At 42.7% G+C, this 11,029-nt stretch overlaps 1 protein-coding gene across 3 annotated transcripts; it reads right to left on the reverse strand.

Annotated features, from left to right (window-relative positions):
• Window positions 1-480: 480 nt before the first annotated feature.
• On the reverse strand, window positions 481-10,435 carry tmem248 (transmembrane protein 248). Of its 3 annotated transcripts, none has more exons than XM_030361033.1 (7): window positions 10,059-10,433; window positions 9,132-9,290; window positions 8,119-8,410; window positions 4,160-4,310; window positions 3,256-3,439; window positions 2,471-2,617; window positions 481-2,168 (listed from the first exon to the last, which is right to left on the reverse strand). In XM_030361033.1, exons 1-7 carry the CDS (start codon window positions 10,059-10,061, stop codon window positions 2,148-2,150), a joined length of 957 nt encoding a protein of 318 aa, XP_030216893.1. In that variant the 5' UTR covers window positions 10,062-10,433; the 3' UTR covers window positions 481-2,147. The 3 variants fall into 3 exon arrangements, with proteins under 3 accessions (XP_030216893.1, XP_030216892.1, XP_030216894.1); XM_030361032.1 differs by having other exon boundaries at window positions 2,448-2,617; XM_030361034.1 differs by lacking the exon at window positions 9,132-9,290 and having other exon boundaries at window positions 2,448-2,617; window positions 10,059-10,435.
• Between the last annotated feature and the right edge of the window lie 594 nt (window positions 10,436-11,029).

Here is an 11,029-nt window from a genome sequence, read left to right on the forward strand (position 1 = left end):
ATCAAGCAAGCAGACTCTTCATTTGATGCTAAACAAGGACCTGAATGAGGAACGAGCCACATCCCTTTTCCAGGGCCGGGTTAAAGGATGTTTCCTTGTCTCAGAAACGATCGCTTGGCCATTATGTAATATGCAAATTAGGTCCCACACTAATGCAGAAACAGCTCAAGTTTTAAGGTTTTTCCTGCCTTATTGCAAAACTAGGCTCGTATGGATAAATGTGTCCAGATTTTTACTCACAAACCATAGCATACTTAAGTCTCTGCGCAAGTCTGCTAAAACTTAATATCGAGCTGATAAACTTCACCCGTTACTTTACCGTTGCTTGTTCTTTTCCAGACCCAATTGCATTAAAAATAACACCCTTTCTGCCCATCCACTTTCTGGGTCACTATCATTTCGTGTTTCTAGTAGAAATAAGTGCTAAACGCAGAGAAGAGCAAAAAAAAGAGTTATTTAAAAGACATTAGAAACACAAAGGGCTGTTGGACAGGCATTTAATGATGGGGAGAAAGTAGGATTTCCACAGGATGATTAGTTTTAAAGAGAGAGATAAATAGTATTACTTTTGAGGTGCATGTTGGGATTGGCAACGTAGAAAAAAATAAGAACAAGCTAAAAAATTGCTCAATATGGTAAAGGATTAAAATAATTAATAAAACGGTACACGGTCAAAGATGCAAAGTGTAAAGTCAAAAAATAAGATTTTTCGACAAAAAGAGAACAAGGCAAGGTATATAAGCTAAGATTTATCAAACTATTTAGACTATTGGCTGATCGTACTTTACTGAAACGTTTTTTCACACAGCCATGAGTAAAACGGGAATTAACTCTTTGCCCGGTTACCCATCAACTTGGATAAAGCAAGTCTCCAGCACCATACACCTTCCTCTAATCAATGTAAATAAGTGTACTGGATATAGGACCTCCGATCAATGAGGACCTGTGTTTGAATAGCTGAACTGATAAACTCACCACAACAAAAGACAACCGTACAGTACCCCAGATCCAGAGTCGAGTGCTCATTAGTTTGAACAGCGCTGGTGATGTTTGGAAAATAAATAGAGGGAATTCTATGAAGCACAGCCAGCCACCAAAACAAACATGGCTTTTCTAAATCTAATTGCCTAAGATTGGTGATATCGCCCTGGAAGAGCAGACAAATACAACTGCTTTCAGATTCAGTCTAGTTGCACCAAACCAAAGGTGTCCAAATTCGGGAGAAAAAGACATGCCGACTTTACAACTAGGGGAGACTTGTACTGGCAACGTGTGGTTACGATTATGATAAACATAATATATATATCTGTATATATCCTGTACTAGTCAGCTCATTCAACTGCAAAACAAAACAGTGATTCTTGTGTTATTTAGATTCCTACATGGGTTTCAAGTCTGGTGACACTGTGCTTTTCCCAAATTGTCGACATCTAAAAAGTAAAATGCCCAAAAGCAACCGTCTTTCCTCCTTACCAGTGTGGTCTGGTTGACCGATACTTCATCCTGCTTCAAAGATGTAATATCCTACATTCAGTGAAACACAGATTTCTTTTACTTACATTTAGGTTCTTGGAATCCAAACGTGACTGTGAACCAAATAAAACAAGCTTTGTTTTATGTCCTTTGACATATATAACAATGAATGCAGCCCAAATTCTTCCTTTGAACGGATACTTTTTTCTCTAGTCAGGCAGTACTGGCGAGCAGGCTATAAACACTGTTGCTTTTAGCGGCCTGCTCAGCCTCGCAATAGGGGGAATTTAACTGTACATCGAAGATCATAGATTACATAGCTAGCGTATAAGGCTGAAGTGCGGTTGACAAAATGGCGGAGTGCAGTTGTAAAAATGCGGGTTGTGAAGATGGCACTCAAGGGGGACTCAGGCAAAGAAACAAACCAGAGAAGAAAACAAATAGTGTACAGAACATTTCCTACAAATATGTACATCATAGATACAGGCACTTATAATATCTTTGGTTGGAGAAACCCAACATTGCAAGAGAAATGCATTCACAGAGCTTTTGTGTCCTTAATGGATTTCCATGGTTCACTAGGCAACTTGTAAATTCTTATTTTTTTTCCTTATTCGTTCGAGTTTGTCCATGTGATAAGAGTTTAGTGTTGCTCTACAGGTCCTGGATGGGAATCAACCCTCAGACAATGCCACCTGAAAGACACAAGGGCAGACTGCATCATCTCCCGGCCAGCAGGAAGATGTGTACCACAGTAATGACTACACTGATGTTTGAGCGCGTTCACACAAGGGGCCACCATTACAAAAGCTAACACAGCTCCAGTTACTTAGCAGATTGAAAAGATGGGTTTGCCTAAAGGATTTAACACGGACAATGATAAAACAGTCTCAAAAGCGGAGATTGCTCTCACACAACACACTTTTTACAATTCTTTTAATTAATATTGATTTTTTTCTGTAGCGTTTAAATACCTAGTGGTAGGGTACGCCCGTACCTTCTCGGTGGCAAAGTCGGTGTTGACTTGTTGTCGTACTTTGCCCGGTCGGCCTTTAATGACTGCGTAGCAGAACATAGTGATGACCATGACGAACAGGAAGTAGCTAGTGTGCATCAGGTGCAGGTTGATCAGCGAGCGGTCGTCCTACAGAGGGGGGAGAGAAGAAGGGGTCTGCTTGAGAAAGCATGCGCGTCACAAGTTAGTGCTGGGGACCACCAGTTCTATAGGGCCTCTGTAGTGGAAGTGGAGCCCCTGCGTCGAGTGAAGATGGTTTTACGACTGCAGTGATCGTTTAGGCGGCACTACACGGCCATGCAAATCAGCGGTGCTATGCATACACTCCCTCCGCCCTGGCTCGCTCCATGCTATGCAAACCTTTCCCTGCGGATGCATTTTTTTTTTAACCAGCATTATGTAGCTTGTCATGTACTGCAGCGATTAAATCCTTTAAAAAACATCTGAAATGCAATGATGGTTCTTAAGACCCGCCACCCTTAGCGGATACCATGGCAACTGAATACATCACATTTTATACTGGATAAAGTTTAAATAAAATATACATTTTGAAATACTAGTATGTAATTGATCGCAGTCAAATGTGCCAGCAAAGTCTCCCTCCACCCCTAACATATCGATGTAACAACAACCCTCTTCCTTCCCCGATATATTCATGCAAAACGTCCAACACGCCATTCCCCGTGACTTTATCATTTAAGTCAACAATAGGGGGTCCGTGGAGCCCGCAATCCCTACAGGGGGGGTAAAGGCGGCGGGTGACTTACATCGGGGACGACGACGGTGAGCTTGGGGTTGAGCGCATGGTACAGCTTGCCGATGGCGCCCTTGTAGCACCAGAAGGGGTTGTAGTCCTGGCTGTACTTTGTGTCCGAGTCGCGCGCCGTGGTGAACAGCTTGTACCAGGACGTGGCGTTGGTGAAGGTCTCTGGCACGCAGTGGGGTGGCTGCCTGCGCAACGCAACCGTTGCCTGAGTTACTACATGATGCCGTGGATATACGTGAACATATAACAACAGTACAGCCACTCCCGCAATGTTGGACCCTGATGGAGTTACTGTTGGGCACTATTGAGTCCTTTAGTTCTTTGGGCTGTGAGTCAAAGTGACTTTGTGGTGCTAAGGAGCAGGTAGGGGTTAGGGCATCTCGCTAGAGCTTAGACTCTACTCATTGGGGAACAAACCCAGTACCTTACACCAACCTGATACAACCAATGATACCCTCTGAACCAATGACCCAGAGTAGACTAATTAACCTCTTTTTTTGATTGCCTCTACATGCTACTCTTCTTGTGTGCATACATATTTTTCTGTCAAGAGAATTTATTAAGAGAAAATTGTCAGGTAGATGTTTCTGATAAAATTCAGGAAAACAGTCAGGTACTTTCTGCGGTGGCACCCAAATCTCCAGCCTGAGATCGATCAATATATGAAAGTATTATCAGTCAGATAAGGGGCTCAGATAAGGGGCAGATAAGGGGCAGCCTGATCTAATAAGATCAGGCTGCACGTGTTCCTCAGGCCTTACGAGACCACATAAAGTACATGTTTATCTGAAAAAGACCAAAAGGATGGTATAACTGGAATAACCACTGTAAATGCAGGAAAGCATATTAGACTCTCTGGGGTGTTCCCGTGTGATGCTGTGGTGGCCAGGGGCGCAGGGACTCACACGGTGACGGGGAAGATATTGCTTGCGGCGGTGACGGTCATGCAGGTGCTGTACACCACCTGCTCACAGTGGCCGTGCAGCACACACTCGTCTGAGCTCCAGGGCACGGGCAGTGTGAAGGTGATGTTCATCTCCTCGTGCGCCTCGCGGCCTGGGAAAACAAAGCAGAAGAACATTACTCATTCAGAACATCATTCATACAGTTGGAAATGTCTTCTGACATTCACACCTTGAATTCGAAAAAACACATTTCTTACTCCCATAAATAAAACAAAATTTGTCAAGTGATATTAGGTTATGGTGGAAAGAAATATAAAGATCCCCGATAAAAGTTGTCGAACTGATTAACATTTACCGGTTGTACCGGATAGCGGTTAGAGGGAGTGCATCGGGCACGAATGGCTAGCACTTCTCGTCTTTCCGGATCAATTTCTGTCGCTCAATCTGGAGTTAAGTTTGTGGAAAACATAACAGTGAATCAACATCGAAGTACTTCACAAAATCATTTCACAAACACAAAAGTTCTGTATCGAAATTGATACCATTTGTGTCAGGCGTGCACACACAAAACGCTCAGTCATTTTGAATCCCCTTCCAATATAATTTAGACTAATTATATTGGCAGAGGATGTTTTAGTGAAGCCGGGAGAGACGGCAATGATGATTTGATCACCAAGACCGGTATTGTATAACAAAGGTCATCCGCACATAATGAAGTTTATTTTGGTCTAATATTGGTGGTTGTGGTCACAGCTGGTGACATTTACCATGCAAAGGGCTGAGCTAATCTTTGTTTTTTGATAAGTTACCGCCTCGGGAGACAGGTAACACGCAAGTGTACAGAACTACTAAAAGTACCTGCAATGTTGTCACAGGTTACAGAAAAATCTGAGAAAAAACGATTTAAGGCAAAACCAGCAAGGCCAGGTGGCTAAGAATAGAAGAAGCGCATGTCCGAGAAACGGACAACAAAATTGGCCGCGGTTTTTTTGGGATCATAAATAATGTATCAATGTAATAAAACAAGTCGACTGCCGAACCCACGTTCCCTTCTTCAGGTCCAAGTCCTGCTGGGAAATCATAAGGGGCACAAAATGTTGTGCGTCAATGGCAGAGCAGTGACGCAGCCCTCCAAACAGGGGCCACTCCATACACAGAGCCCAGACTGCAAGACAAAATCTCTCACACCTACGAAACATGTTCCCTTTAGGTCTGCAGACATTTATTGCGATAAGCTAGCTATAGATCAAATAAAGTAAGTTATTTAAGCAGCATGTGTTTTTTTCTCTAATCAGTGTAACATTGATTAATTGTTAGAATATATAAACTCAAACGTTGTAGGTAGAATTTAATCGATCAGTTTGGTTTGGAAGATAACCATATTGTTATGTTAAGGGTAGTTAAGTGCAACCCCTATGGCCCAGCAACAATGTATTGTATGTTCTATTCAAATTTGTATTAAAAAATGATGTATTAAATATTGATATTCATTTAATTAGATATTGATCACTTTAAATTAAATACTATTGTTTGCCAAAGCACATGGCTGTGCACACACGGAGACAGGCTCAGGGACGAGTTCAAGCCTTGCATAGCAGTTCAAATATATGCGTGTTGTTAAATATTAGAGCTGTCAGTTAAACGCGTTATTAACGGCGTTAACGCAAACCAAATTTAACGGCGTTAAAAAATTTATCGCGCGATTAACGTAATTATTTTATTAAAAAAAAAAAAAAAAAAATTTTTTTTTTTGGCTCAAAACAAAGAAGCAGTAGCCTGACTGCTATGTTCAAATGACATTTGTTCAAAGCAGTCGTTTATTTGCACTATAGGCTCTTTTTTTGTATCGTCCTGTTTTGATCAGTATATGCCAATGTTGTTATCAATAGAAAATCATTTGCACAAGGCAAGCCGATGCACTTCATCATGTTGATAAGAGAATTAAAATGAGAAGAATTATGGGACAAAAAAATCAAGGGATATTTAGCATAGAAAAAGAATTTGCGATTAATCGCGATTAATAATAGTTAACTATGACATTAATGCGATTAATCACGATTAAATATTTTAATCGCTTGACAGCTCTATTAAATATATATACAAAGGGTTTGCTGTTTACCTCACCCATTCATCATGCCCTTTGGCAGATACCATTCTCCTTGAGGGTCTTATAACCAATAACGTGCATTAGAACTATTTCTGTTAAGAAACAGTTTAGAGAAATAACTGATAGAATAGTCCATTATTTTACCTAGCCTGCCATAACAAACTGATTGCCTTAAAACATCCCTGTGGAATGATTTGTGTTGGCAGAATCTTAACAGTTGAGTTGAAATTAATTGTAGAATAAAGTTGCAGAATAAAATGAATTGGTAATGTTACTGCCATTGCAATAATGAAAACAGACAGACGGAACAAGAGAAACACCCAAGTCTTTGCTCGTCAGGGTGTGTATACCAACTAAGATCGCCTGGAATGAGGGCAGAGCTGTTTCTAAACCAGAGTTAGAAATCCAGCTTTCACACGGCAACAAGTAGACGTCTATAGTTAAGCGACCTTAAGGGAGGACTTGTGTCTTACTGCTGTAAGAGATGTCCATGTACTACAGCCAACAACTTTTCTGCTTCCATCTGTACTTAAGGCTCACGTAAAATACGCATCTACATTTTTGCAAATTCAAGTTGACCCACATGTCAGTTTATTATAGGGTGTGCGTCAATGAGTATCAATGGGTAACAATCTGTAAAATAAAGAAAATGTATCAGGAAGCAAAGTCTGGCGTGTACAAAAGCCTTAGTTCAAAAGTTGTTTGTGACCAGTACTCTGTACTGATTTGAAACACACAGTGGGAAAAGGAACTACAAAGAACCACAACTGTTGGCTCCCTTAGGCCAGCGAGCCTGACGTAACCTGAGACCAATGAGAAAAAGGCACGCATTCTAACAGTAACCATTGACCAACATAAAAACAGGAATATCAACATCACTAAACACCAACCAGATATTTGCATTCGAGATACATGTAGATTAAATAATACATTTAATTCAGGTAGGCATCGATATTGCGCCCTTTCAATTCAAACAACACTGTCCTTTCCAAGCCGAAATGTGCAAATACTGCTCTCTTCTTCAGACAGCGAGTAAGTTATCCCGACAGGCTTAAGATGCAAACCAATTCAAACATTTCTCTGCAGAGACTCGGTGGCGTCACGGACTCCACTTGTTTGTACAGTCCAGTGACTCTAGTAAGGTGTGTACATGGAATAAGGAAAGTTGTTTCAGTCGTGGGAGGAACTGGGCGGTGGCTGACTTTTGTCAACACAGTGACCGATCACACACGCGCACACGCACACGCGCACGCGAACACGCACACACGCACACACACACACACGCACACACACAAACGAACGTGTATGTGTCTTGGCCCTGTAGGTCGCGTGATCAAGTTTGACTGACCTGTGTGCGATGTTTTGCGATGGATTTGCTTGAGCAGAGTTGCAGTACTAGTTGCCTTCTTCCTTAATAAAATATTTATTGTGAACAAGCATGTTGCCTTCTATCTTTCTGTTCCTGTTCAGGTGCCACTTTAGCAGGATCAGGCCTAGTACCTTGTTCGATGGAAGGTATCAGGCTTGTTTACAACCTATCTTTTCTCAGCGAGTGGGCATTGAGTACCGCTTACTCTGCCAAAGCACATACGTCACACACAGGTCGGTCACACTTGATCATACTCTCCACGGCCTACACAACATGCAACGGAACTAACTTTAAGAGAGCATAAAATCAGTAGATGCATCCAGGTTACTAATTAGGCTCACACACTACAGCTGCGTACGTTCCCCCCCATCGCGCTGCCCGCCTTCCCATTCGCTACCGAAGCCTAGCCACACCCCCTCCATCCACACCACATATTTACAATACATACAAGCCGTTGTATTTAAAAACCGGAGGGCCACCCACCGGTCAGCCCGACCTGCTGCCCGAGCACCGTGGCATACAGGTGGGTGATGTTGCGGGAGTAGCCGCCGAAGGGGCGCTGCGGGTCCAGCGTGATGGTGATGGGCACGGAGATGTTGACGAACCCCGAGTCTTCCAGCAGGAGTGGCGTCTGGGTGCCGCTGCGTGCCTGGCCGCTGGTGATCACCAGCGTGCTCTCGGGCGTGGTGGACTCGTTCAGGCCGTGCTTGAGGGTCTCATTCTCCGACACGCAGAGGTCCAGCTCGTTGAAGCGCAGCAGGAACGTGTTCCAGTCCTGGAGGGGAAGGAGAAGGCGGAGGGGTGGTTAAAAGACGGGGTGTTTTGATCTGGAGGTGTTGTGTGAGGTTGTGTTAAAAGGTGCTGTAGGTTAGATTTATATTATATGTGTTGTGAGAACATTGTGTCGGCTGGATCGTGCCTGTCTGGCTGTGAGCCCGTTTAGATTTTAAACTTCCCCGGCTCATTTGGGACCAATCAGGGTATCTCTGGTCGGATTAGTTCAGGGAATCCATCTTGCCTGTCATCACAGGTGCTTGAAATGCAAGTCATTTCAATGGCAGAGTAATAAGGGAGCAGAGTTAAAGAGATTTTTTGGGGTTGTTAAAAAAAAACAGAAAAAAACCTTTTTCTCTCTCTCTTTATATCTCTGGAACCTAACCAACAGCACCTTTAATGTGAGGCTTGTAAAACCTATTGAATTATGACAAGGATAAAGGATTATATTGTTCTTGGGAGATCAGGAGTGCAAGGTTCATAAAACAGTTAAAGTATTCAAACTGCAGGAATTCTACAGTAAACAGTTACATTCGAAAACTCAAACATTGACATTTTTTATCTTACATTCTTTCTTGTGTTTGATTCCATTGTTTATTTTTAGTCATATGTTTTGAGTAGACAACATTTAATTAAAATATGTCTATTTTGTCACCTACTTATTTCCCAAACCTGAAAATGCATCTGGGTTACTAGAAAGCATGAAGGACTATGGTCTTTACCTCAGTCAACTCTGCGGACTTGATCTCCTTAATCTTGAAGAAGTAACCGATGGTCAGAAAGGCGATGGCCACAGCACTGACGCTGAACATAAAAATGACCAGGGGTGGGCGGTTGTTGATGTAGCTTCTGAGGTTTTCTATAGGGTTCAACAGGTACACCTGCATACAGACAAACACCGATTGTCTTTATGAATAGCATTTGTGAGCAAACAGGATGTAACCTTATAGAACATAACAACACACTTTGATAAGGTACTATTATGAGAAAAAACTACCGCAATGAACATATGAGGTCGAAAAATATCAAAACATATAAGATGATGCCATATGTCTGCATTTTCCAAAATAATTGTGGGATTACAGAAATCCACCGTTGTGCATTTTGTCCTTCCGTGTTTTGCTACTGAGTTTAATGTGGCCGCCTACAAATGCATATGTTATCCTTCGGCTACGTTGCTTTACACAACAGTTTGCCTTGATATCGGATTCAATGCCATGTTTAAGTAATACAAATACTGTACTTGATAATCGACTGAAAAGCATTCAAATATTCAACATTTTATCAAGGTGGCATGCATCTTTGCAGATGTAAACTATGTAGGGGCCTATGTGAAGGGTCCATGCCCCCAGCTCCGGTCAGACGACACGGCTCTGACAGCTCGGTGCAGGTGAACGCTCGAGCTCATCCCACAGGGACCAAAAGTGCGTGCGTGCACAATTAGCGCCAAACATCCTGGCGAACGTATAACCTGATCGACGATAACGAAACGACGGAAACTTGGCTTCGGTCGCCACAGCAGCAAGCTAGCATGCTGGGCCCTAGTACCCCTCAAACCAAACACCTTATCAGTTTCGCTGTCATGAAACACGAACGAAGATTAATAACCTGTGCGACTCGACTGCGATTAGATCACATTGTTCGCTCACCATTTTCTCTGTGTGCAAACGACCCGGGCGGGCGCCAGGTCGCAAGTTCGTGATGGACCACAGAGGGAAGAGCAAGCTAGCCTCGCTGCTAAGCTGGCGGTGTTGCTAGCCTGCTACTTTCCCCGACTAGTCGCTCCTGCATAGACCGGGGAAGAACAAAGGTTGGTGCTTAATTGTGACACCCAGGCTGTCTGTGTCTGAAGAGACGCTGCTGCTGCCCATCCTTCGCGAAATCGTCCCGCTCTTGTATACTCGTGTGGGTGACTTGTGCATAAAGGGTATAGCAACGTCAACAATGTATCTGTGTCCGTATCGTAGACTCTGCACCTCCTCCTCCTCCGTACGGGCGCACTGCGAGGGTGCGCTGTTCCGCTGTCCCGTGAGTGTATTCAGGATGCCCCCGGACTCTACGCAATCTGCGTAACCGGCATATTTTCCCCTCAGTCACGCAACGTTGATATATATATATATATATATATATATATATATATTGCTGTATTCCACAAAAACATCAAAAAATATATATACACATGTTTTGGTTAATGAAGGGTGAATATGGCCGTAATTGTCAGTTGAACCAGAGGGTTGAACCCAACATAACTAGGGCGCAAAAGCACCTGCAGAAAAGCACCTGCTTCTTCAGCCGTTGGATATTAGTACATTCTTTGACTTGGATAAACAATGTTAATCAGTGGGAATTGGCCGGTAAGAAAATGTGTGGAGGTTGAAATGTTGCACTACTCAATGATTTAAATTCGATTTTATTGAAGATAAGTGCAGGACTGTATAATAGTCTCGCACTATTTTACATTGCATATTTGTGGCCACTGGACGGCAGACAGCACACCGCAATTGAGAGCAATAATGTTATTATCTCATAATGGGTTATTACAGTATAATGATTATAATATGTGATAATCGATAACTTCGGGAGCAACAACTGTTCAGTAACCTGATCGCCGATCATAGTG

This window comes from Gadus morhua, chromosome 7 (assembly GCF_902167405.1).
Source record: "Gadus morhua chromosome 7, gadMor3.0, whole genome shotgun sequence".
NCBI classification, from domain to species: Eukaryota; Metazoa; Chordata; class Actinopteri; order Gadiformes; family Gadidae; genus Gadus; species Gadus morhua.

Coding starts and splice junctions, on each gene's coding strand:
- tmem248 (XM_030361032.1), bottom strand. Junction 8,411..9,131: donor AGTCCGCAGAGTTGACTGAG/GTAAAGACCATA, acceptor CTTCCCCTCCAG/GACTGGAACACGTTCCTGCT. Junction 2,169..2,447: donor CGGGCGTACCCTACCACTAG/GTATTTAAACGC, acceptor TGTGTCTTTCAG/GTGGCATTGTCTGAGGGTTG.